This window comes from Staurois parvus, unplaced genomic scaffold, assembly GCF_062004578.1.
Source record: "Staurois parvus isolate SC_StPar_1 unplaced genomic scaffold, SC_StPar_1.0 ptg000562l, whole genome shotgun sequence".
In the NCBI taxonomy this organism is placed as follows: domain Eukaryota; kingdom Metazoa; phylum Chordata; class Amphibia; order Anura; family Ranidae; genus Staurois; species Staurois parvus.
The window spans coordinates 13,593,675-13,610,457 of record NW_028318358.1 but is presented as its reverse complement, the minus strand read 5'-3'; the positions used below and the strand labels follow the sequence as shown (position 1 = coordinate 13,610,457).

The 16,783-nt window shown below is 42.3% G+C and overlaps 1 protein-coding gene across 1 annotated transcript in view; it reads left to right on the top strand.

Annotated features, from left to right (window-relative positions):
- The window catches only part of LOC149450864 (hydroperoxide isomerase ALOXE3-like), a 56,098-nt gene that overhangs the window by 1,698 nt on the left and 37,617 nt on the right, over positions 1–16,783 (top strand). Inside the window, exons 2-4 of the mRNA XM_089691363.1 lie at positions 3,052–3,250; positions 9,373–9,454; positions 10,886–11,014. Coding sequence (XP_089547489.1) covers positions 3,052–3,250; positions 9,373–9,454; positions 10,886–11,014 — 410 coding nt within the window. The remainder of the gene's footprint in view (positions 1–3,051; positions 3,251–9,372; positions 9,455–10,885; positions 11,015–16,783) is intronic.

The window sequence follows — 16,783 nt, the reverse complement described above, 5'->3', positions numbered from 1 at the left end:
TACATTCATAAAAACATTTTTTTATTTTTTTCACACAAATATAGCTTTCTTTTGGTGGTATTTAATCAGCACTGAGTTTTTCATATTTTGCTAAATAAACAAATCCCAGAAACTTTGAAAAAACCCCACATTTTTCTTCGTTTCTGGTATAACATCTTGCAAATAAATAACATTAGGTCAAAATGTATTCTGCTACATTTCTTAACTAGTATACATTTAGTCTGTAGGAAAGTTAGATCGCTCGTGCTCTACAGCATTATTATATAACTGGTGTGGCAGTGATGAGGGATACTGACTGGTGACAGTGTAAAAATAATCACACTTTTTTTTTTTTTTTTTTTTTTTCACCACACTGGGACCAGAGCAAAACAATGTTACCATAGTAGCATTGAACTACTCTAGGCCAGTGTTTCTCAACCTTTTTTCAGTCTAGGCACTCTTTAAAATTATGGACAGTCCCGAGCAGAGCTGTGAATAAGGGGGTACCACCTGTCCTGTACGGGGCCCAGGTAGATGGGTGAATCGGCTGGGGGGGGGGGGGCAACTACTGGAACCAATCCCCTGTATGGCTCTCTGCAGCAGCTGGAAGATTGTTTCTTCTCTCCCTCATGCCAGGTTTCAGCTTCTGCAGAGATAGCCATATTGGGGATCGGTTCCAGTAATTGCCTCCTGCCACACCCATCACCCTCCCTGTGCACTCTACTTTTCCCCCTGCTGTCCAGGCCCCCCTGTGTGCCCCCACAGTGCTGCTGGCTTCCCCTCTATTTGCTGTTGGCAGCTGCAAGTACACAATAGGATCCTTCAGGATAGAGAGTGGGGGGGAAGGTCCAGTAAATGTCATATTTACCAGCCCATTTCCTGAATGAACATAATGAGTGATCAGTAACAATTACTCACTGTGCTCGCTCATAGCTGAAGCATTGTAAACTGGAATTTTTTTTTGGGGGGGGGAGGGGGACTGTCAGGTTGGCTGTATGGGGCCCCATGGTTTCTAAGAGCAGCCTTGTTCCCAAAGTACCCTTTAAAATGATGGGCAGTCTTGAGGCACCCCATTCTAAATGTGAAACTGTTATAATAGTTTTTTTTATAACACAACAAAATCCACACATGTAGGTCACCCAACATTGGAGTGTATTCATTCTTCCAAAGCAAATACATCTTTGCACACTGGTACTGACTAGTATTCCGACGTTTCTCTTCTCCCTCTGTTTTTCTCCATCACTGAGCTAATGTGATCCCAGCACTGATGGAGAGGGGCAGGGGGGGGCAAAGTAGGATGCTGTGCAGGCAGCTGACCTTCTCCTTGTCAATTGATGTCATTGGTTGTCAGGATGTCAGCAGCTAGAAGGTTGCACAATGAAAACCTGTGGCTTTGTGTAGCTAAGAGGCTGGTTTGTTCCACTCACTGGCCTATATACATGTTTTGGGCAATTTTTAGACATTTTTGCAAAGGTATTCCTGAAGAAACCTCAAGGCACCCTGGTTGAGAGTGTGCTCTAAGCAATCATAATGTGAAAACAAAACTAAAATTCCTGATCACTTGCAAATACCAATGTATTTCATAGATATTTGCAACCATTGTTAATGAATGAAACTGATTCATTCAGTCTTTTGTTGTGATTAGCTGTGATTGAGCATGATACAGATGGGCTATGATTGGCCCTGTCTGTACCATGTGACTGTGTTGACCAATCACTGCTAACACAATTGTATACAATGGATGGCATGAAAGGAAGCCATCCATTGTATACAATTGTCATGTGATCTGATTGGCAGTGTCATGTGACCAATGGGCCAGTGTAGTAATCTGTTATCGGCTGTGTCCTGTGGACGCAGCTGGTGACCACACTGCTGCGCGGCCCCGCAGCGGTGTGAGCGGGACCTACTGATAGGACGTTGTATGACACCAACTCAGGAGGAGGCTGTATGGGAAGGTATTAACTACTTCCTGTCTGGCCCATGTACATAAACAGCCGGACGGGAGCAGTGCTGAAGCGGGTTGTCTTTTATAAACGGCGCCCCCATTAACTGCCTGTGCACGCTCCCTGGGAATGTGCAGCACTGCGATCAGGTCTCCACTGTGTCCTCGGGAAACAGCAGAATACCGATCGCTGTACAGGACCTCTGAGGTCCCGATTCATGTGAACCCTGATTTGCCAATCTGTGATCACATGAATAGTAGTAAGCAAGATGTCACATGCTACAAGGCTATTCACAACAGCCTTGTACCATGTAACAACTAATGACTCCTGTATGACAGTCTGAACAAGTTCCAAACCCATTTACTATGTGATGCACAAGCCCCATAAAGTAAACACAACTTCCTTTACCTTTCCTGACTGAGCCAAATCCTTCATTTTGAGTCTCACGTGCTCCACCTCCCAGATACTGCAGCTTACTGTGGGAAGATCTCAGGAACAGAGGCAGTGCTGCCAATCGAGAGAAGTGGGCAGGAGTAAGTGTGATCCAGTGCTGACTGACAAGAAACAAGTTTTAAATCCGGAGTGACAATGCTAAAAGCTATGCCCCTGCAACATTTTTTTTTTTTAATCCCACTATAGTGTAATCCGGGACAGCCCGTATGAGATTGGCAGCATTGTTGCAGCATCATTGCCACCCCATCAGAGGAAGCTGCATTAAGTAGACTACACTGAAGGATCAACAGACATTTGCAGGACTGTCAATGGGGCAGCATGGCTCTATTTAAATATTTGGCTCTGGGCAGTTTGTTGTCTAATTTGAAACCTCATCCGATAAAAGTGGAAGTTGGGGTTGCTGATCAAATGTGTATAGTAAGTTATTGGTGACAGCATTCTGGGTATAAGTGCAAACCAGTAAGAATTTTCCTCAGCCATATTGCATCTTTATTCTTATATCTTCATGATACTGACACTTTGTCAAATGTTCAGTACAAAACATATCTTAATTGATCTTTAATCTGCTTTACTGAGTCATTTTATCTCTACCAGCATGCTCTTTGAATTATCCATGACTCGTGTTTGGATTTGTAGTGTGTTCAGACCACTTAGATTCCACTTCTGGCTTTTCCAGGTGACAAAGTTTAATATCGCTGAAAATAAAGACCTTGGAGAACTCCTGCTGATTAGGATCTACATGGAGCGCTACCTGAATTTCATTCTGGATCCCTGGTACTGCAGCTATGTTACTGTGACCTGCCCCAAAGGCCAGCTCTACCAATTCCCATTGCATCAGTGGATATTAAAATCTGTGGAGATCCCAGAAGGGAAGGGTGAGATGACTTTATCATTCCTATTCTATTGAATTCCTACTATATATACCTATTCTATATACTTAAATTTCTATATGAGGCAGATGTGAACTATTACCAAACATTAATGTTATGAATTTAATTGTGGAGATCCTTAAATCACACCCCCCCCAAATATGCTCCCTGCAAAAGTATATTAATTTATTAATCTCTCTAGCAGCCCATAGCAGAATATGCGCAGAATACAAGTACTTTCAATTCATACTGTAGCGCTTACCTCCCCCCGCCGCCTCAGAAGCTGCTGGTGATAATAGGTTCTCTGCTCTGCCATGACTCTAAGCTGCTTGGTCTCCACAGACACCTATTTATAGGTTGAAGGCCTTTCACACCTTTGTAATTAACCACTTGCCTACTGGGCACTTTTACCCCCTTCCTGCCCAGGCCAATCTTCAGCTTTCAGCGCTGTTGCGCTTTGGGTAGTGTGGCATGATCACGCAATTGTCACTCAAACACATTTTGTATAATTTTTTTGAGACAAATAGAGCTTTCTTTTGGCGGCATTTAATCACCACTGCGTCTCATTTTTTTGCTAAACCTGCAATTTTGAAAAGTTTTTCCTTTGGTGTCTGTTATAAAATTTTAGTAAGCTACCACTCTATAATAGTACACAAAAAATGGGACACAGCAACTGGATAGTACAGGTGTTTTAAGGCAAAGTGGTGCATGAATCAATAAGACAGAACCGGTTTAAAGATACAAACTAAACAAATAACCCGTGCTATTCTATACCAAACCATTTGTGCCAACTGCACAAATATTGTATTAAAGAATGCTGCTGCTCAAAAGTGAAATACAGTTCTACATAATTGCTAATAAACACAACACATTACAAAATAAAGTCCCTATGTCTAGTGCTATGTGCTCTGAAAAAATATCCAAAATGAATATCCCGTACCTTGAAAGAAATGTCAATCACGTTGGTGCTCCCTCCCCTGTGCATTCCTCACTCACCAGACAGTGGACTACTAGCTTTATGGGCTTAAAAGGCAAAAGCTTTTTTTTTTTTGGTGGGATGTGATCATGTTTCCAGGAGTACCAGACCCATGGTTATAATATGAAAGGTTCACTCCGTCAATGTATTCCATTTACTAAGATACCAAAGGGAAGCAAAAGGAACACTAATAGTATAATGTCATGCCATTTATTAGCTATGAATAACGATATATATTACACTCACATTCCAAAAATAACAAATCGCCTTGTAATATATTATCCTTGGATAGCCTCAACAAAGGTAATGCAGTGGGCTAAAGATGGTTCCGGAGAGCCGCTGGTTCACGTGCGCTCCACTCACAGGACGTGGCGCCACTCCAAACAGCCGGAAATTGCATCAACGCATTTTTGCCCCTCATAGACCATAATCTCCGGTTCTTGTCTTTCTCATTCCTAAGAACCTCCCATTCTGGTGTCCCACTTCCTGAAGGGTGTACTGGCTTCAAAACCTATAATGTAATATTGCATTTCATACACCTAACCATTGCTGAGTATATCACATTACATAAACATTTAGGTTTTTTTATGATAAAAATATGAATTTAAGCTTTTATAATTTTTTTTTTTTTATGTGTAATAATAAAAATACCCCCAAAAATATGCATTCTGATAGTCAATAAGGGTCACCCCAAACACATGCTCCAGGTGAACTTGGATATCTTTTACTAGTTGGACAGGAAACCATTCAAATCTATTTCTACATTTAACCTTTTGGGAATCAAAGTATCTAATTTTTGAATCCATCTATTTTCATTCTGTGATGAATTTTTTTAAATCGCCCCCTCTCCAAAAGGGCTCTACCTTGTCAATCCCACAGAATTTTAAAGGTTTAGGGTCCTTATTATGAAACTTTCTAAAATGATTAGATAAGCTATGATGCCTGAATCCTTTTTGATGTTTTCAATGTGATGTGTTCACTCAAATGCACTCCAAGTTTCCTTGTTGTTCTCCCCACATATTGCAATTTACAAGGACATTCTAAAAGGCAGGTCACATGGGTGCTCGCACATGTACTAAATATGTGTTGATTAGCAATTGTTAGGTTTAATGATTCAGCGCTAGATATGAATATTAAAATAATCAAGAGAATCCTCTTGCGCTAGAAATGGTGAACGACTAATACAGCTGCCAACACTCTCCTACTAATACCTAGTGTAGTGTGCAAACATGAATAAATATATAGTGTGGCGCTCAAAATAAATAAATATATATAAATAAGTGATCAATTCATATACAAAATATAAAAATCATGACTACTATCAACTAAAATACTAAGTAAATAAATAATTGCAATAATACCTCAAGTGATCACACTCTAGTTGATTAAAGTGTCTCAAATAAATAAGTGCATCAATAAATAACTCAAGTGATCACACTCTAAATGGATCAAGTGGCTTAAATAAATCACATGCTTGTAATTGACATAATAGTGACCAAAAAAGTAGTAACCGCTTAATATAAATCAAACCGTGTTAAAGTGCCAAAAAATAGTGCAAAAAAATATATATATGTCCGTTCCTTCTACAAATCAATATATAGAATGTTCTTCAAGTGATAGATCAATTCATGCAATATACAGTGATGCTCAATAAGTGGTTTGTGCCAAAATCTTCTCCAAACAGTGGCTAAATTTCCTCCTCACCTCCTCCCTGCGACCCCTAAGGGCCAACAGGCTTGTAGGATCAACCTGGATCCTAAAATCAAATGGGCCAACACCTTTTTCTTCCTTCTTTGTATTTCCTGGTGGGCCTCCTATTTCCCTTATTCAGCCAAGGTGCCTCTGAAGAACAGTGGCTCACCAATCCAGTGAGCCAAAGAAGAAAACACCCTCTAAGTGTAGTATTAAAGACTCCTTTATTTTCAAATGTAAAGTAGTAAAACTCACATTTCTCAGCAGTCCTCCCTCCTCACCGATGTGTGGGTACACTGCATGTGAATTGGGACTTCCTGGGTATAGCAAGATGGCGTCGCACGCCGGAAGTGCGTCACCGCGCACCGGAGACTGCGGACTCGTAAACCTACGCGTTACGTCACTTACAACTCGTGACTTCCTTGCACATGTACTAAATATGTGTTGATTAGCAATTGTTAGGTTTAAAGATTCAGCGCTAGATATGAATATTGGCTCATAAAATAACTGAACTGTGGTAATGCTAATCTGAATAACTGGTGCAAACGGTTAATAGTAAGGGCATCAACTATAGGTCCTCATGTGCACACTACACATACAATCCCAATAGTGGGTGGGGTGTATGCATTCCTGACAAAAGGAAACCCTTGGAGGTGGCCATAAAGTGCTGCCACCTAATTGTCGGTGTTAGTCAGCTATTGCTGGGGCCTGTCTGTAAGGTGGTGAATGTGTAACACCCTTGCTATAATGTCAGTTGCAAGATGTTAAAACCAACACTATGGCAGTGTCCTGTAAATTCAGTGGCACTCTCATTCTGCAGAGCAGCCCCATGGACCTTATATACTGAATCACAAGACTTTGCTGGGGAGCAGTGTATCAAAGGACTACTTTTCCCAGAAGTGCTGGCATGTGGGCGGGGGCAGATATATACCAAAGCCTGGGAGACTGGACAGGAAGTGAGATGGGAGAGAGCTGGAAAGCATAAGCCGAATGAGAGTTGTACTGACTGCTGGAGAACCAGACCAGGCCGCAGAGAGGGGAGAAGCAAGGACTTTTCCGCCTTGTTCAGCAAGACCGTCTACTAGCAGGTGACCCGGAGAACAGTGGCTGGACGGAATGCTGCACGTGAAGCTGGAGAACCTGTGGGGGGGGCCCCCATCCGCCGAGAGACACAACCAGGACCTGCTGAAAGCTACTGATTGGGGGTGAGTCCAATACACCGGTTAAGCAAGAGAACACTGACAGCCTCCTCATACCTGCTACTTTACCTGCACACAGTTGTGCACATTGCATTCAGTTAACATGTGTTGCGTCCTAGTTCCCATAGCCACTGTTGAACACATTTGCAGTACAGTCAGATCAGAGCTGACCTTCTGCAGGCCATACCACATCAGTGCTCCCTGAACCATTGGCCTATCCTCTTAAAGGAATTTCTATCACCGTTGGCATTGGCCACCGCATCGCAGAATGGAGTTGCCCTTTTGCTAACAAGCCCATTTGCCAGTTTAACACTTTGCTTAAAAGCTGCTCTTTTCCCAGCGAATTAAAGGAGACCACACGTGTCACTAAAGGGAAAGGTCTTGTCCTTTCTTCTCTCCCTTTGTATCAATCCAATCAGGAACTATCGCCTAAATCCCTGCCTACTTGTGCACTAACTGGGCCCCAGCGAGCGTGCAAACAAGTCCTCACTGCACTTAAAGGGACATTGCTAGATCGTATTGCTCACTGGGGATGCCACCACCTCTGGTCGAAGGCATTGGGTTAATTTCTGAAAAGCAGTCCTGCTAACATTGATTAAACTGCTTTGTGTTACTTCTTTGCTTAGAGTTGCCAAGAGTAATTATTGCCATTCCAAGTATCAATACCAATTTGTATTGTTCAACCAAGTTCACATTGAAGTTTAATATAAACCTCATATCAGTTTACTCCAATCTGTGTTTACTTTCTGCTGTTTACTCTGGTTAAAGGAATCTTGTGGTGTCGGCAGGGGTTGAGCTTTCAGAGAGGGATCCGGAATGACAGGGAGCTCAAAAATAACTTGGTGACTCCTAAGGGGGTAGTGCTACATGTTCTGCTGTCCCTCTAAGGCTGTACTCAATGGATGGCTGTTCAGCTGTAAGGGGAGTCTCTATTAGCATTAACTGTAGGCAGTGGGGGGGGGGGGGTAAGCTCAGTAGTTCCACTCGCCACTCACGGTATGCAACAGATCTGGTCCCATTATACTCGGCAATCAGTTGTCCTAGAAGGCTCAGTCGTCGGGATCAGGTCCTCACAAGTATGTCCTCTCAAGTAGTCTTTCAGCTCTAGTCCTCACTGATTTAGGTACACACAGCAACTGGTTCCCCCAGCTCTGGTCTCCAACAGCAAGAAACGCTCAAAAGCTGTCAGTGGGAGCGCAGACCCAGACAGCAACAGGTATGCATTTCCTGACTCTCAACACTGTACTTCCGATCGCTCTCAGAATGCCTGCAAAAAAGTTCTTTGTTTGCAAAGAGTCCAACCCCAATAGCTTCCATTGTACAGCACCTCTTTAGGACTACATCTCCAAGTGTCCTGTGCCTGGCTGCATCCTCCGGAAGGGGCGAATAAAAGCGCAATATGCATGCACACAGCGGGCGACACCCAGCTACAAAACTTTATTTCTTACTTTTTTTTTTTTTTTTTTTTTAATAATTTTGCACATGCATTATCCATTCCAGACCCCTGCAAAGTATACCTGGGCTTTATTTTGCTATAACTGTTTAAGCACCTCCCAATGTTAGTGCAATCCAGCCTCATCCACCCCTCAGTATGGTGCACTATGTATGCTTCTATTATCTCTGTCCCATAGTTCAGCCTTTGCTCCCTCCAGTAATGGGTACAATTTATTGAAATGGACTGCCAAAAAGGTACACAGATAAAAAAAAATTAGTAACCATCACTAATAGCGAAAGGCCATCTGCTATTTGTCTCAGCAATGGACAGCTTTTCTATCAAGGGTTTTTCACACGTGCAGAAAAAGCAGAGCCTGGCTTTGGGACTCTTGGAAAATGGGATATGTGGCTCTCAGTATACCGTACCCAAACATCTTGGAGAATGGTGGAGACAGGTAAGTGTAAGAATTGGAGGTTTGCTGGAGGGAAGGGGGGCATTTGTAAGATAACTTTACTATAACTACTGTTTTTATTATTCTAGTATATTTGTAGTTCAGCCCATGACACTGTATTAGTTTATTAACACAACCAGTTACACAATCTTTATTGTAATAACTGCACCAGACTTAGAACATCTAATGCCAAGCTGCTAAGGGTTACAGTGAAATTTTGATAATTGTGTATCTGATTCTGTAGAGCACAAACATGAACACAATAGCATTAGCGTTCAGTGTTCCCTGGGATTGACTGTTTGGTACCCATTTTGGATTGATGTGTTACATAGTGGTGTAGTAGTAAATGTGAATGCATATGTTGTTCTGTTTTAGGTGTTGTGATAACTAAGAATACACACCCTGTTATCAAGCAACAAAGAAAATTAGAACTGGAGATGAATAGAGATACATACAAGTGAGTGGTTGGCACATGCATCCTATCTCTGTATGGTGGGAGGGGGTTGTCCACTATAGGATGTTGTTTGTATTGTTCATCAATAGCCCTGCCCATCCTTCAGCACAGAGGTGGTTGACAGCCTTTGCTATGTTTCCCTATGAGATTCTGTAGAGGGAGTTTACCCATTGAAGTAACTAGCCTCGGCTGATGCACATGAAACTAATCATTCTGTCTTCTCTGAAGCCTTCTAAAACATAGATCAAAGACCATTTGTCAGCTCCATCATGATGGGACAGGGATCTGATGTCACACACTGCAATGCACAGGCAAGAACTGAGTGTAATCTGAGACCTGAGTGGAGGGAAAGGACACAGCCTCATAGGGAAACATGCACAGCTGAGGCTGGCAATTATCTGTCTGGGGGGCAGGAGGGCAGGACTATCTCCAGAAATGTTGTGGTGTGGGGATAACCTGTCAGAATTGACTAATGCAGATAGCAGATGAAAGAGAGGCGACAGAAATCACATTTGGTGCTATGGATTGAGGCTAGTACACTCTAAAGAGTATACTGTTCCATTTTTTCATTAGAGATTTACAACCATTTTTAAAATGCCTATTCACTTTTTTTCAACCTTTTTTGCTAAATTCTTGTGTACTGTATATGCACTCAAATCAGTCATGGCTGTAGAGCATTTCTCTTGCTCCACAATCCCATTTCTATGACTAAGCCCCAGAGGCGGGGCAAAATGTGTCAATGGACGTAGCTTAGGAAGCTGAGGCAACTTCTTGTTATTACACACTGAGCTGTTGGTGTGTGGACCTTTCACAATGTAAAGTTTTAACTGGAACACGTTCCCATTAAAACATTTCAAATAGAAAAGTGATCTCATCTCTGTTCTCTCAATTTTCTTTAACAGATAATTACATATCTGCCGGTCCATTGTGAAAAGTGACTTTCAGTTAGCGCAAAGCTGCTATAAAGCTAATGAATTCTGTAGCAGCAATATTTTCATTAGACTAATGCCTGACTTTTTGTTTTAGGATACATTATGGAAAAGTTGAAATTCCTATCAGGTTTTTATTTCTGCCTGTGACCCCACTGGACAGATTTCCCATTTACTGTTTGTCTGTTTGACATCCATGAAACCAGAAAATGGGACAGTGGTAGCTATAAAACATTTGTCTGAAGATCCGACCTAACTCAACCCAATCTACTAAACTGTGTTTTTGTTTCTGTCCTCTTTGGAGAGATTTTGTCTTGCCAGTCCCAATGGGGGAGACGGGCAATAATAAAAACCTGACAGAGGCTCCAACACTTCCACGTTCTATCCAAAACAAAATGGAAATTCTGTCTGGAGGTGGACTTTAAACCTGTCATTTTATAACTGCTGTGACTAAACACTGACTTGGTTCTAGTAGCTGGACCTTTAATAATAATCTATTCTGTAGGTGGAAAGTTTATGCAGAAGGTACCCCTCACTGCATTGATCTAGCCAATGATGATCCTCAGAATCTGCCTCCTAATGAACAGTTCTCCTTCCTGAAGCGCGCCAGTTTTACGTTTACATCATATTCCACGTATGTATCAAACATCTACTGATCTGCTAGAAACCCTAGACATTAAATATTAACATTGATGGGTAGTTGACTTTCCCAAAGCGCAGATAAAGCAAATACCATGGGTATGATAAGGCAATATAAGCTACAGTTTTTAGAAAACATGAAAATATTGTTACCTAGTACCTTATTTTGTACAGTACATACTGCGGTCATGTGATCTTATTTAACTTGCTACACATTGCACTTTGAGATCAGTGGGTAAAGCAATCTGGAAACCTTTTGACGCATCCAGCAGATTTCACTGAAGGAAATTCCCTGTTTTCCCATGCCTGCACAGAGCCAACACTTTGCAGTCATATGGGGGCCTGTCTTTGCTAAATTCACTCCTGAATCGTGATTAACCACTTCCCAACCGCCTTATAGATGATATACTGCTACAGGGCGGCACAGCTGCGTAAAATCACATATGTACGTGATTTTGAATCTCCAGGTAGGGGGCGCAAGCGAAGCACAGAGATGCAAAGCAGTGTGATTACAATGAAGCACAGACAAGTAAAACGGCACAGTTAACCCTCTGATCGCCCCTCATGCTAACCCCTTCCTGCCCAGTGCCCTTAGTACAGTGTCAGTGTTTTTTTAGCGCTGATCACTGTATTGGTTTCACTGGGGATGTCAGTGACAGTTAGTTCCTCCCAGTGTCAGAGCCTGCTGCAGTCCCACTAGAAGTCACTGATCACTGCCATTACTAGTAAAAATAGAAGAGAAAAATTCAATATCTATACCACCATTTGTAAACACTAACATCACGTAAACCATTATAATTTTATATGTATTGGGATTTTTTTTTCCCAAAGACATGTAGCAGAATACATTTTGCCCTAAATTTGATTTTTTTACTGGACATGTTTAATAGCAAAAAGTCAAATTTTTTTTCTCAATTGTCTATTATAGCACAAAACAAAAATGCAGAGGTGATCAAATACCACCAAAAAGCTCAATTTGTGGGGATGATGTAAATTTCATTTGGGTGCAGTGTTGCATGACTGCGCAATTGTCAGTTAAAGTAACAGCGCCGTAACGCAAAAAATGGCCTGGCCAGGAAGAGGGGTAAATCCTCAGGAGGGCAAGATAATCATTCTTGTAGAGTTTTGTTTTCATGCTCTGCATTCATTCATGCATCAGACATATTTCTGCGGATACTCCAACAAATACCGTATATATCAATGCTTTTATTCTAACCCAGAAAACGTAGTTATTTAATATCCATGAATTTCATATGTAGCAGTGACCCCGAAGGAGCTGTTGGAAATAACGGATTCCCCCTTTACTGTTCAGAGGCTGCCTGCCCCATTTCCAGTCCCAAAAGGACAATGACAAAATCGGGTTCCAGTTTAAAGGTGTTTTTATGGTTTACTGCAGGTCTTGAACAAAGTGCAGGGAGGAGGGTTGAGGGTGCAGGATAACTAAGGCACTCACAAAACTTGGACTGCTATCTTGTTCCAGAAGTATTAGATCCTGTAGTAGCAGCCTTAAAAATAATGCTGATAGGGTTACAGATTTACTGGCTGTCCTCTCTTCTATGTCACAATCCTTCAGCAATACCTTCTGGTGTCTCACCCTCGAAGTACTTGCATACCTGGAGCTACAGTTAAAAGGGCCTCCATCTCTCCAGCCAAGCTTCCACATGCAAGTTTCCTTCAGGCCCTCAGCCCAAACTACCTGCTGAGGCCTAGTAGCATTAGTTTCAATAAAACACCCCCCCCCCTCCCAGGGGGGGGAAGTCGCAGGGAGAAGAGACTGATCAAATCCTCCCCAGCCACGCCTTCTGGGTCAATAACCCCAATGATTGATCTTCCCACTCTATTGCTGGAATATTCCAGCAGCAGACAGAAGCAATCAGCCACCAGGTTTTGGGAAAACCTGAGCAGACCTGAAAAATTAATTGCAGCTCAGCTGGCTTGAGCTGAGCCATAAATATAGCCAGCTCAGGACAGGGGTGCTACACATATACTACAAATCAAATATAGTAACTCACCAGCATATTTATAAATTTATATTCTTTTTAATACATAGCAGACTTCAAATCTCAAACTGAAAGTTGGCCATGATCCTGATGGTTACTGTACAGTTCTGTCAAATAATTGTGACAAGGTTTAGCACAAAGCTGACTTCAGTCAGAATCAACATTCAAGTTGATTGCATGACTACAGCTAAACAATGTTCAATATAAATGCATGGAGGGATTTAGAGTGGGTTTACACCAATTTTCTGGGGTTGCCTGCATATGTTATGCACGGTAGCAATTCATAGTGTTATGGCTCATTTTCCTGGCACCAATATGGTATCATACATGTGGTAGTATCCCTGCCTGCTTCCTCACACAGGACCAGTGTAAAGCTATAAAGAATTAATACCTACACGACAGCCCATTCCCTTTTTTTCCTCATGGAACTCACAGCCAGTGTGAAGAGAAGAAACCCTTATCTGCCACCCTGGTGGTTTTCCATGCAAGTTCAGCCTCTTGTAGCACAGTCCCTGACCTCGGAATGCTTAAAGCTCTGATAAATGCAGGGAACCCCTTCCGTTCTTTTGGGGTGAAATGTTGGGTGTAGCCAGAGCTATGTTTGTCAAACGTGCTCTCATTGTTTGGAGCCTGCCTTTCAGAAGTGAGTGGATCCATAAAACTGTGATACATTTCCAAGACAAGTGTGTTTTCTAGTTTTTTGGAATTTATATGTGAATGTCCTCATGTCCAGTGTGCATTCTAGTGGCCATTGTGGAAGCATAGTTGGGTGTTTACATTCAAGGGAATGATGCATAAAGATTCACATGGAACATGGTTGCTATCTTTGGTTTGGGCAACTACTCCGCCGTTGGCCATCTTGGAGTTGGGCAAGACTACCTTTGCCCATTTCCAAGATGGCTTCAAGGCAGAAAGAAGCTCTGATACCCACTATTCATAGTTGCAAAGGACTGCTGTGAGCCTGTGTGAAGTTTCCATAGCCAGGTTATTGTGAATAACTTAAGCTACAATCCAGTACTGTTACTACCAACAACATACATCCTCCCACAGCAGGCCAACTTCAGTTGGCAAGGAGGAACAGAGGGTAAGCTGGTACTTTATGTTCAATCTTTGCCCCTGCTGACTATTTTCCTTTAAGGCAGGTAAGTTTACCAGTGGAGAAGAACAAAATGAGCCATGGATACTTTCTGGCTTTTGTGCGCATCAAAGATAACTAATGTTCCCATCCTTTCAGCAATTTCTTTGCCTTGCTATTGGACCCATGCACTACCAATCTGGGGTCCTGTCCCTCATCCTCTCAGCACCTCATGTATAAGAATGCTGGACCCAGTACTAACCGTATTGCCTTCCTGAAACATTCTCATGGTAGGATCCTTAGATGATCCCCTGTTGGTGAACAATTGCCGCAGGCTCTATCGAGCAACCTGGCATGGTTCTCCAGATATTCAATTAATTTGGATGGGTGAAGAACCTTCATAGATCACTGGAACTGACCCACCTTGAATATTTGAATGGTCCTACTCACTGCTCAAGCAAGAGTGCTGTGCCTCATTGATAACTTTGCATTCAAGCTGTCTGGACCAGGAGGAATCTGGATCTCCACTTTTGTATGAAGCTAAGAACTGAGGGTAACCTCATGTAAGGCAATTTACCCTGGGCCTTTACAGGCCTTTATTCTTCAGGGGACAAGTTTACTCCTCAAACGGGACATCCTTATTCAATTCTTTGGTCTGCCTCCAGTTCAGCATACCATCATCCAACCCCATGGTCTAGCATTCAGGTTCTATCCCATCCAGAAAAGATGCACTCTACTAAATCTATGAATGCTTCCTGAGCCTTTGGCTCAGACAACTGTTTTTCAGATTGGTAAGGCTGCCACCTAGGCGTCTATCCTCACTTTCCCTGTGCTCCACCTGGGGCTTGAGGTGATTGCAGCCAGATTAGTGCACTTGCTACAGGTACATTTGGGTGCTATCCATGGTGCTTTTTTCATCTGCGCTGGCATTTTTGGAGCAGCCTTTCAGAGAATGCCCCTTGTGGAGGTGGTACACTCCAGGGGCCTGTCCTAGGGATTTGGATGTTGGCGCAGATGGGGAGGGTATCGCAGATGGTGCTCAATTGTTCTACCAGGTGGACATTTTGCCTCATCTGAGGCTAGCTTCTAGTACAAGAACCCTTGGGCATGCTCTTTGAGCTGCAAGCAGTTGACAGCTTCGCTGTGCCATTACATCAAGATCCTGTGGGCATTTGTTTGCCTATCCCATATTGGGTTTGCTTTTACCAACTTTAGGTGAAGTACTCCAATACATCCAGATAAAAGAAAACTTGCAAACAGCCATTTAGCTAGCCATAACAGCTATACCTAGTTCTTTAGAAACCATCAATGGTATAAGGCTCCAGCACACAAGAGCCTTGTGGTTCCTAAGTTAATTCTAAGGGCCTGCTATATGGCTGGGCTGCAGCCACCTGAAGTAAGTGCTGCACAAAGAACATTGGACCTGGAGAAAGTACAGAGAAGTGCAATCAAACTGATAAGAGGCATGGAGGAGCTCAGCTATGTGGAAAGATTAGAGGAGCTGAATTCTCGAAGAGATTATGGGGGGACATGAACATGTATAAATGAATCAGTGGTTCATATAGTGAACTAGGTGGAGTTATTCACCTTGAGGTCATCAGAGGACAAGGGGGCACTCTTTACGTCTAGAGGAAAATAAATGTAATTTCCAAATATGGAAAGGTTTCTTCACAGTAAGAGCTGTGAAAATGTGGAATAGACTCCAAGAGCTGGTTCTGGCCAGCTCAGTGGATTGCTTTAAAGGTCTGGATTCTTTCTTTGATACATGGATATTCCCTGGATCAACTTAGAATATAACTGGTTACTAACATTTATAGGCAAACTGCCTCTCGGAGAATCGGGAAGGAATTGTTTCCCCTGCAGGAGCAAATTGGATGATACTTTTTCTAACTTTTTTGCCTTCCTCTGGATCAACTGTGGGTGTATCTATCTGGATTTTTGGCTTTTTTTTTTTTTTTTTTTCCAGCCAGACTAACTATGTAACTATGTTCCACCAGCAGCATCTGGACATGGACATGTTAAGCAGAGATGACAGCCAATAGGCATGACCGTCAATCAGGTCCTTTTGGCATGTTCTTTCAGCATACTGATACTTAGTAGTACTCACTAAAGCTGTCTTTGGCGGAAAGGTGGTAGCTTAATCACTTTCTCATAAGACAGGATTTGCTTAAGCTTCCCACCCTAGTAGCTAGTTATTGGTCTTTCACATGTATTCTGCCATGTTGGCGCCAGGAAAATAGAAATCTGTATCAAATACTTACCATAATTTTCCTTTGCTAAAGGAATGCTAAACCCACCCAGTTTGTTCTTGGTGATGGGCAGAGAATGGACTGTTGTGTGGGCATTAACTTTTTAGCTTTGCACTTGTCCTGTGGGCAGAAGTAGGTGGGGCTAATACCACATGTATGCTTCCATAGATTGGCTAGGAAAGGAAAATTATGGTAACATTTGATACAACTTTCAGTTTTCTTGTGTGGGTAGTATGAACTAGCCAATTTTTGCTTCAAAGACTGAAGTGAACACAGCTTTCTTATTTGCTAAACTAAGTCAACATTCACTTTGAAAAGTGAATCGTAGTCACTTTCACTTACAAAACAAGTATATAGACCAGAGGAAACTAAAATAAAGACAACCTTGTAGTAGAGGAAAAGCGGTATCTTCTGGAAAGACGGTGAGGCTGATTTACAAA